The sequence below is a fragment of the Dioscorea cayenensis genome, chromosome 14 (genome assembly GCF_009730915.1).
Source record: "Dioscorea cayenensis subsp. rotundata cultivar TDr96_F1 chromosome 14, TDr96_F1_v2_PseudoChromosome.rev07_lg8_w22 25.fasta, whole genome shotgun sequence".
In the NCBI taxonomy this organism is placed as follows: Eukaryota; Viridiplantae; Streptophyta; class Magnoliopsida; order Dioscoreales; family Dioscoreaceae; genus Dioscorea; species Dioscorea cayenensis.
Genome location: NC_052484.1, coordinates 20,587,129 through 20,605,448, shown reverse-complemented (window position 1 = coordinate 20,605,448; position 18,320 = coordinate 20,587,129). Strand labels below are relative to the sequence as shown.

Genomic DNA, 18,320 nt, shown 5'->3' with positions numbered 1-18,320 from the left:
TTTCCAACACACTAAAAATCATCTCATTTAGATTCAAATGGGTTATAATCCAAACAAATTGATACTGCAGATGCATCCTTGAGAAGACAAGAGTTAATTTTTTCCAAGAGTGGGCACCAATTTTTGGCTATTTTTGCCTCAACAACACATACACATGAAAACCCAGATTAATATCCATTCAAAATATCTAAATTCAAAGCTAAATTAAGTGAAGATTACCCATAAAGAAGATATTGAAATATGATTTAAATTTTTAGAACTTTGAATGTAGTAAGGTTTATTCAAAGTAGTCTGTAAGCAAGATTCAAACATAACTTAAATTCTAACTAAGACTTCTATTCATTTATTAAAAGGAATGATCATGGAAGGGAAATTATTTTGGAATATATTTTTGAAACCATCATCCATCATCAAGGAACAATCAAAGGGAATAGAAATCAGATTTCAAAGAAGGTATCAATGACAACAAGAGGAGGCAACAAATTCACCTTGAGTTTATGTTTAGTTTATATCGCCTCTTTCTTTGTTTGCTTTTATTTATGTACTTTATCATTAACTAAACATGTTATTTTAGGGATACAAATTATATAATCAACATTATTTTTTAATGAAATCTTAAGGTTTTCTTTTCCCCTTATCTTATAAAATATTAAGTTGGTTTAGTTTTTTCTTAACGTTTTGTTTGTTCAAAATATTATATTGTTTAGTTTATTCTTGTTACTTTAATAATTATATCTCACCACATACATACTTTTTGAATAAAACACCACATACATTTGCTAGACATTAAAAAAACAGATTAAATCTAAATATGCTGTATAAACCCAAAGCATTTATGGAGAAATAAACAAATTAAACCTAAGCAGAACCATGTGATTCTTGTGTGAGATTGGGCCAACCCATTTTCTGGGCCAATGCACTTGGACCATGTGATAGATAGACCCAATACTTTTTTTTTATTATTATTATTGATCCACACAAAGCCGGGCCAAGTATTGGAAGCTCTATAAAAGCTATGCTTCTCCTAGTTTGGCATTTATATATATATATATATATATATATATATAATTCAAACTTAAAATCATTTATTTACTTCTCCTAATTTTCCTTATATATATATATATATATATTTCAAACTAAAAATTACTTATTTAAATGACCCAAAATTCTATCACTTTTGGTAACCCAAAACTTTTATTACTCTTAAAAAAAAGCAAGCTATCAAATATATTGGTAACCTAAGGTTCTAAATCACTTGAGACCATTTTTAACTTTTACTCTTAAAATATTTCAATCATAATAATAATAGACAGGGCAATATGGCAAGCTATCAAATATATTGTTTTTATCAAAAGCTATCAAATATATTATATTTTTCTATAATATGTTTTTATAAAAATAATTTAATCACATATATATTAATATATATATATATATATATATATTTGGTAACCACAAAATATATAGGCCAGTTAAAAGCATTCATAAAAAACAAAATTAAATTAAAAAAAAAAACATAATGTGGCCAATGTATTTCAACTTGGCTCAACAACCATACAACTTTGGAAAAACATGAGATTATATTTCAGTCTGTAAAAGAGATTTTTTTTTTTTAATTCTTAAAACATGTTTGATATTTAAAAAATCTTCAAATCTTTGTTTTGCTTTATCTATCTATCATTTATTTCACAAAGAAAACACGACCACTTCATTAAAAATAAAAATGAAAATAAAAACTGAAAATTAGAAAATAAAAAAACATGTGGTATAATTAAAAATGAGAAAAATCAATGTTGTTTAAATTCCAAGTGGTTAAGATTGGATCAAGTCCACAAAGGGCATCGAGTCAAAACACAGCCACATGTTTTGAGTCCAAATCCTCGCCGTCAAACTAAGCGTGTTGTTACTGTTGTCCCAATCTCCTTCCGTTAACTCCAATAACAACAAGCCACTTCAACATCTGCCAAAATAAAAATATCTCCCATTAAACACCAATTTTTTGTTTTAATAATTATTTTTTTTGTTTTTTTTCTTTCAATGGTCAGTGTTTTAATTAAAAACGCAGAGACTCAGCTTGTCATGAATTTGGCTCAGGTCATTTATTAAGTTAAACTAGAGCTTCCCGGACCTAATTTCAGAACTCATAAAATAAAAAACGAAAGCTTGAACACCCCCTCACGAGCAGCTCATTTACTGTATTATATTTTGTTAATGTAGCAATTTAAGCATTTCAATGACTACAGGAGCTTGTATTACTTTAATAAAATTATTGTAGATATGTTAATATAGCTAGATAAATCAAATTTTAGTTCTATGTTTTTTTTTTAAAGAGCTCAACCCAAGTTTGATAAATAAAGCTCAAAGCAAGCTCAATTTAAACTGAGTTAAAATAATATTGAGTTAAACTTACACATGACAAACCTCGATTCAAGTTAGCTTAATTACATCCCTAACTAAAAACTATACCAAATGTCTTGTTATTATTATTATTATTTAATAAAATTGATAAACCACAAATTCATTGTAAAAATAAACAAAAAAAATTACAAAACATGAGAGAAAACAAACAGAACCACAAATAGAACACAAAAATCACACTCAAAAAACGGTGAGTGAACATGAGCGAGAAAAAAACAAATAAAAAAAGAAGACGAACAGAGAAACAAAACCGGAGAGCTGACAAAGGAGGGGGGAGGTCGGGAAAACCAGCAAGATGAAAGAGACGCCACAGGAGGGGTGACAACTAGCTCACTAAAGAGCACTGACATCTCAGGAAGACCAGTACTTATAAATTTCTTTTAACATATATTAAAATTTAAATTTAAAATCACTTGTTTAAATAACTGAAGTCTACACCAATTACACTAACCCTGGTTGGATGATAAACATCAATTCCATAATTTCTTAAAAAAATAATTTACAAACCAAAATTTTTAATATATTAAATAAAATAATAGCATGGTCTAAGAAATGGTAGAATTAATGGTTGGTTAGGGAGGGGAAGCCAGGGTTGAATGGGGTGTGCGAAAGATGAGGACACGCTTCACCGAGTCAGCAAACGTGGGAAACGAGAACGCGGGCGTTCCAAAGCCTGACTCTTTATAAACACCAGAGCTCGCTTAGTATCCATTCTCTCTTTCTCTCTCTCTCTTGGGCAATAGAGCGAACACAAGGTGTGCATTTTGGTAGTAAGGCTTTTACCGTCACTAGAACTCCCTTGGGGAATCCAAAGCCGAGGCTGCTGCTGTTTCTCAATCTCCAAATCCTGATTCAAAGCCCTTGAATTGTAGTGAAGTGTTCGAGGATTTGAGGTTTTTCTTTGATTTTTTTTGAGGTGATTTATGGTATGGCGTTGATTCTGGATGCTTTGGTGGGGATTTTGAATGAGCCGACGATTGGGGGCATGGTGGCGGAGCTCGCCGTACTTGCGGCGTTGCTCTGGGTCGCCGTGTTAGTGGGAATGTTCGTTGGATGGGTTTGGAGACCGAGGTGGGCGGTTGATCTGGCTGGAGGGATGGGGACTCCGGTTTTATCGAATTCGGATTCGTTGAATGATTCGGCGGCGGATGAGAGCTGTGAGAGCTGTGAGAAGGAGGAGAAAAGTGAGACCTTGGCGGTGACTATTGAGGATTTGGATCACCTGTGTAAGCTCGTGGAGGTTAGAGATGGTGGCCCGGAGTGGCGTCAGATGATGGACAAGTCCCTGCCTAACATGAGCTACCAGGCATGTCGGAGAGATGCCGAGGTGCGATTTTAGATTGCTGGGATATGAAATTCGATTTTTTTTTTTTTTTCTAAAGTTTTTGCAGTGTTTGATCTATTGTTGTGCTTTGATTACAGAGTGGTCCTCCGCAATATCGGAGTAGGACTGTGCTCGAGGATGCGACGCCGGAGATGGTGAGGGATTTTTTTTGGGATGATGAGTGGCGCATGAAAAGCAAATGGGATGATATGCTTCTCTACCACACGACATTGGAGGAGTGCCCCACAACTGGAACCATGGTGGTTCATTGGATTCGAAAGGTGGGAGCTTTTTGTTTGCCTTTGTGCAGTTATGGAGATTTGGTGTGCCTGTTGTTGTGTTTTTCTCATGTTCTTTGCTTTCTTCTTTCCTGCAGTTTCCCTTCTTCTGTAGTGATAGAGAGTACATTATTGGTCGACGAATATGGGAATCAGGAAGAACATACTACTGTGTGACCAAGGTATGTGACTGAACCTCTGTGTATCAATTCAAATTCTTTTGATTTAGATGTGTTTTTCTGTGCTTCGCTATAAAATATTAAAATCTAAATTAGTGCTAAACCAAATGTAGAAATCTTGTCTGTATATGTTTCCTGTGATGATAATGATGATGAATGGCTGTTTAATGATGTGTGGATACGACTTCTTTACATGTTTGAGAAGATTTTAGGAAATTTTCCACACTGGCTTTTTTGTGGAAAAGCATTGGAGCTGAACTCATTAGTAATCTTCTATCCTTTTCGGAAGTATTTGTTGAGTGTTTGATGAATTAATTTTTAGTTAGTGAGCTCATGAGTAGTTGGATAACCCACTGTAAATAGAGAAATGCTTTGTGTTTGGTTTCTCTGTAACCTATATAAGGTTTAGGTTGCAGTTGTTGCATGAACCCCGTCTAGTGTAGTTGGTTTCCCTATTGGTCAACCAACCAACTGTTAAACACTGCTCTGCACATCAAGAATTCAATACCTTTTGTTGTAGTTATTGTTGTTGTCGTTGCTGTTGCCGCTGCTATGAAATACTTGCCTGATTGGAGTTGATGCCAACTTGAAGTTTTCTTAATTTGTAGGACCCTCTGCATCAAAAATTTAATGCCTTTCTTTTTTTTTTGTTGTTTTTGTTGTTGAATGCTTGCTCGATTCAATCACATAAAGCAATGTTTGCCACCAACACTAATCACAATCACAAATATCCTTGTTGTTTGAAATCATTAATAAATGCATTAGATATTTGTCTCTAATCAAATGTATCATGTTTCAGGGAGTACCATACACTTCTTTACCTAAACAGGACAAACCTAGGCGTGTCGATTTGTATTATTCAAGCTGGTGCATTCGTGCAGGTGACTATTTTGAATTATGGCTTGTCCGGCCGACCTTCAGTTTATCCATAACCTTTTACTAACTTCCACCATCGTCCTAATTTTCATGCAATTCAGTTGAATCAAAGAGGGGTGATGGCCAGCTGACTGCCTGTGAAGTATTACTGTTCCATCATGAAGACATGGGTATTCCTTGGGAGATAGCAAAACTGGGAGTCAAGCAAGGCATGTGGGGCATGGTTAAAAAGATTGAACCTGGTTTTCGGGCATACCAGATCGCAAGGAGGTCCGGTGATCACATATCACGGTGCGCCTTCATGGCACAGATCAACACTAAGATCAATCCTGACTACCTTAGATCTTTGGAAGACAACAGCACTTCATCAGAAATAGTAGAACCAGAAAAGGTGAAGCACTGGGGTAATAATGTACCACGGTTCCTTATAATTGGTGGAGCCGTTGCGCTTGCATGTACTCTTGATCGGGGTTTGTTAACGAAGACAATCATATTCGGAGCAGCTCGGAGATTTGGAATGCTGGGAAGAAGATTATGAGCTGATGGCTGAACTTGTTTAAAGAAATCAACCAACCGTCGACCGAATTATATAGCTCGGTTTAGTGTACTCTCTGCCGAGCTATCTCTCGATGATAAACAGATGATGTCAAATGGATCAGATGTCATATACATGTAGAGAGAGTCAGCTACCAAATTCTCCCTCATATAAGGTTTTTTTAATTCATATTATACTCTTTTATATACATATTTTTAGCCATTGGTTGAAGCTTTTGTAGTTCTTTTTACCTCTTCTAGGCTGGCTGAGTACTAATGGCATTATTTTCCTAATGGCTGACAGTGTAGTAGATACCTTTTTATATGTGATATGGATTAGTATTACATGTAATGTTTATCAAAAATAAAAAATAAAAATAAAAATAAAAAATTATTGCATGTAATGTAACACATGTTGCTTCAAAACTGCATAGAAAACTTTGAAGCCGATTGTATTTGTTGAGTAACTAATAACATTGTACCTTTTTTTTTTCTTTAAATATGCTGTTGTAAAATCTCATGGGTTATTATTCATGTTGAAAGCTTAATTTTAATTTTAAATAATAATTATTGTAATTTAATTGAAAAATCTTATGTAAAAAGACTTGATTCAAAAAATAAAAATAAAAAAACCCCTCATAAGGAGTTTATTTTTTAATAAAATTTTTAGTACTTCACTTCATTACATATAATAAGTTTGTTTGGTTTCTTTCTATATCTTGTCTTTGTGAGTATATTATATATATATATAATCTAATAATTTAAACATATTTATATAAATATCTTAATAAATAATTATTGTTTAAAAATAAAATAAAAAGAGCAAATGACTATTTAGTCTATTGACATCGGGTCCCTTGCGTAGGGTGTTCGCCTCGAGTATCGAGCATGGCTCCTTGAGTTCGATCCCCATCTTGCGTAAGGTGAGGTCACGATTCGGTGGTGAGCGCGGCTCCCCACGTGTTCGTCTCTGGGTTCCAGCGCTTGTCGTCTTTTTAAAAAAAATTAAAAAATAAAAAGGAAAAAAATGAAAACACCTGGTATAAAATAAAGCCCGGCAAAGCTGGCAGACAATGTCAGCAAAACCAAAAGAGCATCATTGCTGTTCAAATAACAGCCTTTCAGTTCTCTACTTCTCTCTTTCATATTCCAAATTTCCAATCCGTGATCATTCTCTTTCCCATTTCTACTTCCCCCAAGCCACCGGAAACATGACAAGCTTGTCTTCTTGCTTTTTGTATTAAAAAAACCTTTTAATCTGTTTCCATTCATTAACTTTGTCAGCCAAATGATATTTAATGGCCAACAAAGTAAGACACCACCGTTCAAAGTCCACCACTATTTTCTCTCATGCAAGTCTAACCACTCATTCACTAAATTCTATCTCTTGAACCTAATTCCCATTTCAAGGTCCCCCCACCCCCACTCACACTCACCACATAATTTTATCAAATAAAACTAAACTAAAATTTCCGACAAATATTCAAAATATCTCCCTTGCGTGTTCTTTGTCTTTGAATCTCATTCACTCATATGTTTTTTTTTATCAAACTTCAAATTATTAATAAAAAATAGCAAAATTTTCCTTTTGAGAAGTCAAAGTCTACACTTAAACCACGTTTTCCCGAAATAAATTTAAATAAATGTGATTTTTTTTTAAATTTTAAAATAAAAAAGGGTTATTATTATTCGGTTTTTTTATAAGATGAATTAACTGGTTTCATGCATTAAATTATTTGAATTTGAGTCTCAATTTACGTAAGATAAAGACTTAAGTATTAATTCTACTTTTTCATATTTAAAAATAATAATAATAAATCACTCATTTGACAAATGTTTTGAGGAAACATTACTTCTTAACCACTCATTTGAAAAAATAGAAAAGAGTTTTTGAAAGATTCGAAGGTAATTAATTTATTAGTAAATAAATAAATAATATTTTTTTAAAAATTAAAGAGTTAAAAAGAACGAAAAAATAACAAAAGAAAATTCCCCGGGAATGAATGCTCAGTAGATGCGGCGTCGAACTTAAGCAGGGTAAATTTTAAAATGAAATCAATACCACGTGGCGCTCCTCCATTGGATAAAAGGAACAAATCAATGCGGTCCCGACCCGGAACTCAAATCAAAATTAAATTCCCTTTTGTTTTAAAATCAATAAAAAAAAGGGAAAAAAAAGAGAGAGAAAACTCACTATAAATTCACGCGCTCTACGTCGTCGTCTTGAACTTGGGGAAAATCTCGAGTAGAGGTAGAGCCCATTGTCTCTCGTGTTGCGGTTGAGATATCATCGAAGAAGAGAGATGAAGAAAGCCAGCATCTTTGCCATCGCCGCAGCCTCCTCAGCGGCTGTTGCCGCTGGCTCCAGCACCTCCCCTAGTGAGGTTTGTTTGTTCGTTCTCATAGCTCTGAGTTCTTGTAATATGTTTCCTTTCCGGATGAATTTGCTGAGATCGAGCTCTTGTGGAATTTTCTCTTGGTTTAGGTATCTGGAGCGAGGGGGAAAGAGGCAGGATCTGGGTCACAGAGGAAGGGCGACTTCGCTCCGAGATTCGACGGCTTTGCGCTTCATCGAGACGCTTGTGACGGCGCATCGGTGATCGGCGTTCGGCTTCTTCTAATTTGAGAGAGAGAGAGGGTGTGATTGTGATTGTGATTTGTGATATGATTTACGAGTTGAGTTTTGATGGAGATCTCATAAATTAAGAGATCGTGATTCGTGGCGTCAAAAACGCTGCAGGTTTTTTTTGTTTAGATTGGTAATTTGCTGGTCTTATTATTATTATTATTATTATTTATGATTAATTAATTTAGAATTTGTTTAATTACTAATTAATTTGTTGTTCTTACTATTTTTTTTTTTACTATGTTCCTGGTTTTATGCTTTTTTTATTATTATTTTTTTAAATTGATGTTGAAGGGATTATTATTATTATTATTATTATTATATAATATAGAGTATTATACGAGGAATATTCTTGCTGGGTGGTAGTGGGTCTGACTTCCGACTTTTCTGATAGATAAAAACGATTCTAACCTGATTAAAAAGCATGAGGGAAAACAGTTGGATTCCGAGACATCACATCAGACATGGTCCCTGGTGACTGCTTTTTGTTGAAAATGATGTTGTTCTCACTCCTTTCCTTTGTGCTTTTTTATTTTTTATTTTTTTGGGATATACATGAGACTCGGATTGAATTATAACTACTATTCATATGGTTTTATAATTCCTCCGAAACTTCGTATAAACAAAAGGGTCTAAACCAATGCAAATAATTGGCCAAAACCTTAGTTTCTGATCATTAGAATTGATAGAAATAAGGGCCAACATGCAAACAAGATCATAAAGTTTTGGCTATGCAAGGGAATTTTCCAAAAAATTCCTTGCACAAAATTGCTCCGCAGTTGAAACTTCAAATAGATATTTAAAAAAAAAATGAAAATAAGGTACATTACAAATAGTAATACAGAAGAGTATAAAGATTTTTTTTTTGTTGCCTGATTGATAACCATCAATTAGAAAACAGAATCACCGGCTATCATTCCTTTGAACAAACAAAACTTCCAATGATGGTGATTAATGTCTATAATCTTTGAATCTATGTATTGTACCAAACTTGCCAATGTCTACCAAAATCCAGTAACTCCTTGTAGATATCTGGACATTCAATGGTTCAAATAAGGGGTTCAACAAAAATGGAATTTCACCATACAATTAGGTCACTATAAGGTTGATAGCATGTGATACCTGCAGCGTCCAGCTCTGTATTTGTTGTTAATCAGAAGAATCTTCAGATGCTGATCTATAAATAGCTATTCTGGATTCTCATTTACTTCTTTGATAAAATAGTACATAAGCTGCAGATGTCTTGATAGAGTCCTCATTCACAGGAGAAACATGACTGTCATCAAAGTGGTACCAACTATCCTCACCTATCAACTGAATGGAAAAAAAGGGAAAAAAAAAACACAAACATGTGTTACTAAGCAGAAGTAGTACATATCAGAACAGCTAGACATGCTTTTCAATATATAATAACTTGCCACTTCATAAAAAAAATAAAAATGAAAAATAAATATAAATAAATTTCAGGCATTGTTAAACTTGATTTTTCTATCAAGGAGGACATGATAAGATGAGTACCTTAGCATATGCAGAGTAATGACCGCCGCCTAAGCCGCCGTAATGGTTGCTTATCGCATAGAGTTCATACACATATGACTCTGTAGTGCAAGGTTTGTGCTTTAAATACTTATTCAAGTCAAGATTGTGAACAGGAAAGTTCACAAACGTGTCGAGCTTATTCTTCATATATCGGCTGTATGAAAACCGCTTCAAGTGAACAACTAAAATTTCAGGTAACCTCCAGAGGTCGAGCTTCTTTGTTGCTTGTCTGTGCTCCTTGCAAGTAGGGCAGTACCTGCCATCAAGTTGATATTCACATAAAAGAAAAATTATTTTGAATACATATCAAATTATTTTTAGACTAAAATAAAACTGCAAGAAACCTACCACATATCATCAGGACCAAGTGGTTCTTCCTTCAAGAATGCATCCATGCATGAAAACAAAGAGACAGCCTCCTGGCCGGTTTTCTGGTTTCCACTATTGTAAACTCCTGGGAGATGATCAAGGTAGCTAGAATCATACAGATCATGCTCCCTATGGGACCAGTCCAAGTATACCTTTATAGACTTTCCCTCAACAAGAAAATCTTTATCATCATCAATGGTCAGTCCATTAACACCACTGTCATTGGTCAACACAAGCTGGAATGTTGAAAAACCATTAGATATAGAATCAATTTCCATGGCAGTTGGAGATGTATCACTTCCATTTGACACTGCACTATTATCTGTCAGAGTAACACCATCCAAACTAGGTCTGTAATCATTATCCTTGCTGCTTTTGGCCTGATGATGAAGACACTGTGTTTTTGAACGCAAAAGCGGTGTCAGTGCAGCCCTTACTGCAGCATGGACATCAGCTCCAGAATTATAATTCTCTGTCAAACACATAACCAATGGTGCTCCGAGAAGCTCCTGATGAGAATTGTATCGAAATTGTGTAGAGCATCTGAACAAAAATAAATAAATAAATAAATAAATAAATAAATAAATAATAATAATAATAATAATAATAATAATAATAATAATAATAAGTATGCCCATGCATACACTCATTAATGCATGTTGTTGTCATTGGTATATACCTACCACTTGGGCAACTAAAAAACACGACATCAACAAAGTATCAGCAAAAACCAAATATAAACCATAATGTTCCTGGGAACAGTTACATAACACCTAGACAAGAAGAAATTGAACTAACTATATAAACAATTTTATCAAAGAAAATTTACATAGCGTTATAGGATGGAAACCCATGAAAAGTTAAAAGAAACACTTAAACCAAATAATGATTCAGATCTAGCATGGTATTAATCCAATGAAGCAGGAAACAAGAAGTACCCTCCTATCCAAATTACCCTCTTTGGGTCCAAGAACAGACAGCAATATAATTTTTATATAATATTTTAACAATATAAAAAAGTGGATTGACATAGAAAAGCAAATGTACAAAACAAATTAAACAAAAGCAGGCTAGAGATGAACCGACACTAACCAGCTACTATCCAAACTAATGACACAATAAGAGAAGCTCAAAAAAATCCATGAATGGAAGCACACTGGCAACATAGAAGATAACCTGCATGATTTGGCAAGTTATTGCCAGTGACTAAGCAAGCAAGATCTGCAACAAATTAATAGATTAACTGAAGTAATAGAAAGCCTTTAGAAATGTCCCTAACCACCTTAAAACTCCAAAAGTAACCAGCTGAGCAGAATAATAAAAGGAAAAGATAAATTCTAATATAACAAAATATTTATAACAAAAAAAATCTGTGCTTAGTGATTACTTTTCTAGAATATTAACTATTTTAAGTGCTTAGTACTTACTTTTCTACACTCCTATGGAATATTTGAATTTGGGGTATTTCACGGTGATTCGAAGGAAGCCGATATGCTACAATGTGATCTTCATCCTTAATAGTAGAAAGTGACTCCAACATATTCTCCATATATCGATATATTCGATGATCATGTACCTGCAAAGCACATGTGCTTAGGCTCTTTAAAGTAGAATATAAATGAAAAACTAAAGAGCAAAAAAACAACAAAAATTTCACCTCTGCAACCAATAAAGACTCAGAACTTCTTAAGCAACATGCAGTACTCAAGGCCTGAATAAGATCTTTACAGCGGCCATTTTTTGAAACAGTTACAGTGTACGGCATCGGAAGGGCACTACCATCACTACTGAATACAGTAATGGTCATTTGACGTGTAATTGTCGAAGGTAATGGCAGTGACAAGTACATGAATGGGTCAAAAGTAACTGAAACTTTGTTGCAAATCGGGCACACTAAGGTAGACTTGTATTGACCCTGAATAGGAATAACAATTAGTAAAATATCTAGAGAAGACATAATAACTTGGTGTTGCTAGCAGATAAGAAACCATCCAGAATCAACACATTGGAAATATGAACGGCCACAGATCAACATAAGAAAAGCCAAAAAAAAAAAAATGGAGATAATGCGGAAAAATAAATAAACATTATTACCAGAACAAACACAACAGCAGCAAACATAGGTAATACACGCTAGTCACATATTACATGAAAATATATTGAAATATTTTCAAACCATAATTTCCTACCATAGAAATCCGCATTCATGGCCTTACACACTAGCGCTCATCTCTCCTAAAAAGCCATTAACATCATATTATACTCAAAGAAAAGTTCAAAAGTGACCACTCACTTGGCAAATATCAACAATTACAGAGTCATTTCGAGCCTTGTGATTTCCCCAGCATTCATCTGCAAACTCCCCATCAGGATGACCATTTGCATCTTTTGCTTCAATATAGGGCTTGCTTTTTACACGATTTAAATCTTCATGCAGCCCATCCAGTAGAAATGCAAGAAGTTCCTAATTAAACAAAAGTTAATGGGGAATGCTGAATGACTTTCAGCTGAGAAACAGCATCATATACTTTATAATTTGTCAGTCCAGGCCAAGCTGGCTGAATAATACCAAGCAGAAATTCAAGTGTAAGCAACTTATTACAGCATTAACACATCTATTGTACTGCAGTATGGTTGACAGAAACCCTCACTACATAAATTGCATCAACATAAAAGAGTATAATAATTACATAAATTGCATCATATAACAGGTTAGCACAGAACAGAACATATAATACTAAGGAATCAACAAAAAAGTAATATCTACATACACGAGCAAATTTCCAAGATGTTCAACCACAAAAACAGTACATTTCCGTTGGCAGTATAAACAGTACAAGCAGAAGAAGATGGTCAACATGTAGAAAACAAAAGAGTATAATAATTACATTCAATGCCCAATGGTTCTGTCCCAAAATTTTAACACCAATTTCACATTTGATAGCAATCCAATATTATTGATGATTTTCTACATTACCTTATGAACTACCCTACTAATCTTTGGTAGAATTAGTCCTAAAATGTGATTTCCACATGTTAAAACGTGAAGTAATTTGGTATCTTTCATGATGTCGATATTTCTTTGATTTATTTGGATGTTGCATTTCAGATAAGCAATAATATATCCAAAGAATAAAAGTAAACTTCTTCTGAAGCAACAGTTTGAAGGATAGTTTTCAGCTAATGGTATGCAACCATGGACGAGTTTACTACTAGAACTCAATTGATATTAAAACCATGCAAAGACAGCTCACTTGTTACAGACCTTTTTCTAAATTAGAAAGTGAACAGTGGTTCACACTGTGTAGAATATCTGAAGGCGCAGGATAAAAATAGCCCCAAATAAGAATTACACATAATTTTATGGTAATCAAAATTTAATCTAGTTCTTGACAAAATATTGGGAGAACCGAGAAATGCAAAATTTAAGGGAAGGTCGCCCTATCATAACAAAGGGGTAGGCCGAAGTAATAAAGAAAATTAGGGAAAGAAAACATCACTTCATCCATTTATTTGATCATTTGCGAGTGCAGTCCAAAAAGATGTAAAATCAGAAACTCAAGAGCACATATTAGATGCTGCTCAACAATCAACAATAAGGTGACCAACAAAGAGTTGCACCAGCTTCTTAAGAAGGAATTCAAAAATATCATCAAGCATGGTGAAAGGTAAAATCACTTTTGAGATTTCTTCATATGCACCATATTATGAACAAATTCAGAGAAAGCTGCATACTCCACATGTAAATCAAATACTCAAGTAAATATGGGTCAGATAAAGTATTTACATTCATGTTACAAATTAATACTAACCTGAGAATCATGCTGGTTATATCCACTAAACTGAGGAGCAAAACGAGCAAGTTTTCCCTTAAATTCACGAGGTGCAACAGATGACCTTCCAGATCTCCATAGTTTCCTTAATAGTTCTCCAAATGCTATTGCAAGCTCACCCTGCAGAGTAATTATAGACACATGGAATAAAAAAATACCACAAGAAAAGAAATTAACAAAATAGTTGAGATATTACTTGCATTCCGAGAGGATTCTGCTCATTAATCTCTTCACTGTAATCTTGTAAGAAAAACTCAACAAGTGGGGGAGTGTGCACCAAACACTGAATGGCACTATTCATGAAACAAGTGTTGCCCAGGTTATGCAACCCAGTCAGTCCTATACCATCTACTTTTCCTCCATTGCTTGAAATACTTTCAACATTCTCTATGTCACTCAATGATGAACTATAGCTATTTCCCTGCAAAAGATAGGAGCCAAATCCAGCAGCATGTCCATTCGAGAGAGCTCGGCCCCCAGCAATAGCAACAGATGTCCTTGAAGGTTCTATTGGAACTAAAGCCAACTCATTTCCAGTTGAAACAATTTCACTACTAGAAGGCCACAACTCATCAGGTTTGATCTCCAAAAGAATCTGCACAATTAAATAAATAGAGTATTAAAAGAAACGATAGTGGAATTTGGTAGGGATCTAAATAAAAATAAATTATCTTCAGCACTCATTTCAGAAGCATTATCTTAACTAGTTGAAGCAGGGCATTCCGAAAAATTGAACCTTGGTACATTTTTCAGTCATCTGGACTCAAACCACTGCTTCCTGGGTTTTTATTTGCATAAGTGAACATCATGTTCAACTCCAGGTCAACAGACATTCCAAACTAGAAATCAATGCATCCTAACTCAAACAGATATAGAACTCGAAAAATATTAAGTGATCCAATGTGAAGAAATCTCTAAAAGGTCAAGTAGTCAAGCAAACATAAAACAAAATTTTTTAACTTTGATTTTTATACAACTTGATTGAAACCAGTAAACCAAGAAAGAAAACTTGACATGAGGATGGCAAATGTACCATCCATATTCCATGTATGACCAGTAATAATACGCTCAAAGTGTATGAATACACAAAATGAACAGGCGGTTAGATTTTGGACATTAAGTTTAAACAGCAAGAAATGAAACTTCTCCCAACTATTTTACCTCATACCATATCAAACTTATGGAGTCAACAGTGGTCAAATGAGCTATTAATGAGTGGAGCTTTGTGCCTAAAGGTTACCACAGTTTTACATTGAAACAAATTTATATCACCACCTAGGCTCATTAATAGTTTCCCATTCTTATAGAAAAGAAGGGATACAAGAAATAAGAACTTTATGATAAATCATTTCTTTCACCTAATTGCCAGGTATTATCCAACACAACTATTTATAGCCTTCAAAGAAAGAATGTACTTGAACAAACCATGAATGTGTTTCTCTTAGAAAATATTAAGAGGAGGTCCATCAAACCACACACATGTTGCTTTGAGACTAGTGAATTACAATATTGTGATTTAAATCAAAATTAAGAAACAGACAGGCCAAAACAGTGCCAACATGTTACATAATGGATTAATTACAAATCATGTACAAATTTATTTAGTTAGTCTATAAATTGACTCCTTTCTTTCTAAACAATGTAGAAACCCCTGACAAATAAAAACTATCTGATATTACAGCCCACGATGACATTATCAGAATAGCTTTTGAAGCACAGCAAGCAGACACCATTCTGTACCCATTCAACATAAAAGAGCTCCCAAATGATGTTTAAATCAAATCAAGTCATTTCAATAATAAAAGAAAGGCACATGCAAAACACACTTATTCACCTCCTGGTCCATATGCAGTGCGACTTCATCCAAGGTTTCATCCAATTTAATTATCATGGAACCTTTATTTTTATTGTAATAATCCCAAATTATGACCTGAGTATAGAAAAGATAATAAGTATCAACTGGAATCTGGAGTGAAATTAAATTAAAAAACTTCTAAGTTCAAAAATTGTAAGGCATGCCTTAGAGAGGTCTAGCTTAAGAACTGAGCAAACGATTTCATATAGCTTGCCTACGGTAGCCTGCAAAGCAAATAATTCATCAGTCAGTTTTTGTATCATCGCATATCTTGATTATACAAAATCATGATAACTATGAAGAAGCATACCAATTTTAAGTTTTTAACCCATTTAAGATACTGGAATCAGACTGTTTTGCTCTAAAAAAAATGATATTTAGAACTAGACTACATAAAGTTTCAAGACAGAAATCATTCATGGTAATGCCAGACATATGTATTATTTCTAAGTAATACACACATCCAAAAGAAAAGCCTTCATGTGGGCATAAAAGAATAAATTGCATTACAGCAAAATGAAAATAAAAATAAAAAACATATACCATAAAAACTCTCTTAAACCTACACAGTAGATATTAGCATATAATCTCAAATTATTTCAGAGGTAACTAAACTAAAAAACCATGCATAACTCAATATTAAGGGTGTTGAAGTGTGTACATTCATCCATCAAAGGAAATAATTTATTGCAGCATATTTGCAAGGTTTTTGGTACATTTATGCGTTATTTATCACAAACTAGAGAGAAAAAAAATTATATGAAGGAAGTACCTTTCTACTTATCCTAATACCTCTTTGAGAATTGTCTCTTCCATCAACTAGACAAAGACACAAAGGGTAAACCTCCACAACAAAGTTCTTTCCATTCAAGCCATCAGAAATGAGTTTCCTGGGTATTTCAGGTCCACCATTGTACCTAAGGAAAGAGACTAACGAGGTCAAGCCATCACACACGCACAGAGAGAGAGAGAGAGAGAGCAAAATGATGAACATACAACAAAATTTACCATTCAAGAAGCTTCTTCCAAACTTCTTCTGGCACCAGATCATAGTCTGTTCCTTCAAGCAAGTTTCTCTGAATATCGGAGATACCACCATCTCTGTTCATAACATTCAAAATGAGCACCATATTATCTATCTCTCCGGGTCTGTGAGGAATATAACCTTCTGGTTGTTCAGATGAACTAGAGAGACCATCATATTCATCCAATCTCACATATTCTCTCCAGCTCCTCCACCACCTGCAGGATAAAAACAGCAATAGTTCAAGGGCAAGGGATACAACATTTTGTGTTGTCTTGTTTTTACTCTACAAGACGAAATTTCGGAGGACAAGCAATCAAATTTTGGATGAAACAGGAACAAAAAAAAATTATTAGCTTAACAGTTCAAATAACAACTATTTTAGATATCAGTTCAAAAAGGCAGACAGAGAGAATAAAGCAACAAAACTAGTAAGATGGTTTTGCATTTATACGGACAACATGACATTAAAAAAAAATTCATAATCTATAAATTTCCAATAATGGGTAGTCATTATTCTTATCCTCAAATAACAACCTCATCAATTCACAAATGAAATATTCCGTTCAGTCAGGACACAGTCGAATACAAATGCTGAATCGTTCATATTTTTCCATATTTGAAGGCCGATACAAGGGCAAGCAAATATCTAGTCATCAAAATAAAAAATAATAATTAATTTTTAAAATTTAAAAGCACACAACAATATAACTAACAAATTCGATCATATAATTGCAGACAACCAAGCCCACAAGACTAGAAATAAAAATAAAAATTGAAAAAGCCCCAAAACACAAATAATCAAGCACTTTTTGTGCATTCATCTAACGCCAAAACGTAAACTAATAAAAGAAACACAAAAACACGAATGCAGGTAGCTAATCAAAAACCAGAAGCTAATAAACCAAAAAAAGAATGGAGAATCAAGAGGGATCACCTGCTAGAAATAAGGTAAAACACATCCCCTTCCTTCAAATTGGCATCAGAGGCCTTAATCAACTCAAGTATGATCTCTTTCTCTTCCTCAGGAGTACACGGCAAGCAGCTGCTCGCCGGGAAGAACCCTGCCGAACTGGGTATCGTCATCCTCGATCCAGTCCAAGAACCAATCGGATTGGATCCAGTAGAGCACAAAGGAGAGTCAAAGATGGAGATTCGAAACCCTCGAGGGTGAGAAAGAGGGAATGAGGACGGGAATCAGGGATTTGGGATCCAGGGCGAGATGCCAACCAACACGAAGAAATATATATATATATATATATATATATATATATATATATATAAACACAAGGAACAATGGTTTGGAAGGGGGCCTGAAAGCGAGGGACTCGGGTTACAGCTGTCAACTGGTCAGGTGCCGCTTTGTCTGTATGTACTTTAAGATTTGGTAATTATAATTTTTGCAAGTTAATTGTAAAATTAGTTGGTAATTTTATCATGAGTACAAAATTTTATTATGAAGTTT

The 18,320-nt window shown here is 34.2% G+C and overlaps 2 protein-coding genes and 1 long non-coding RNA gene across 4 annotated transcripts; 2 read left to right on the top strand and 1 right to left on the bottom strand.

Moving 5' to 3' along the window:
• Positions 1 to 3,117: 3,117 nt before the first annotated feature.
• LOC120275948 lies at positions 3,118 to 5,903 on the top strand. The gene is made up of 5 exons (XM_039282683.1): positions 3,118 to 3,745; positions 3,841 to 4,023; positions 4,119 to 4,202; positions 4,999 to 5,080; positions 5,177 to 5,903. The coding sequence occupies exons 1-5, from the start codon at positions 3,347 to 3,349 to the stop codon at positions 5,611 to 5,613; spliced, it is 1,185 nt and encodes a 394-aa protein (XP_039138617.1). The 5' UTR covers positions 3,118 to 3,346; the 3' UTR covers positions 5,614 to 5,903.
• A 1,918-nt stretch (positions 5,904 to 7,821) lies between these two features.
• LOC120275988 lies at positions 7,822 to 8,405 on the top strand. The gene is made up of 2 exons (XR_005541186.1): positions 7,822 to 7,993; positions 8,095 to 8,405. It is a non-coding gene; the product is annotated as an uncharacterized LOC120275988 (long non-coding RNA).
• Positions 8,406 to 9,014: 609 nt separating this feature from the next.
• LOC120275529 (ubiquitin carboxyl-terminal hydrolase 9-like) lies at positions 9,015 to 18,080 on the bottom strand. Of its 2 annotated transcripts, XR_005541114.1 has the most exons (14): positions 17,793 to 18,080; positions 16,840 to 17,073; positions 16,604 to 16,748; positions 15,996 to 16,055; positions 15,811 to 15,906; positions 14,173 to 14,571; positions 13,956 to 14,096; positions 12,437 to 12,607; positions 11,801 to 12,058; positions 11,571 to 11,719; positions 10,123 to 10,686; positions 9,754 to 10,030; positions 9,358 to 9,549; positions 9,015 to 9,267 (listed from the first exon to the last, which is right to left on the bottom strand). XR_005541114.1 is itself a non-coding variant. In XM_039282145.1 (13 exons), the coding sequence occupies exons 1-13, from the start codon at positions 17,939 to 17,941 to the stop codon at positions 9,436 to 9,438; spliced, it is 2,757 nt and encodes a 918-aa protein (XP_039138079.1). In that variant the 5' UTR covers positions 17,942 to 18,080; the 3' UTR covers positions 9,015 to 9,435. The 2 variants fall into 2 exon arrangements, 1 of the variants encoding a protein (XP_039138079.1); XM_039282145.1 differs by having other exon boundaries at positions 9,015 to 9,549.
• Between the last annotated feature and the right edge of the window lie 240 nt (positions 18,081 to 18,320).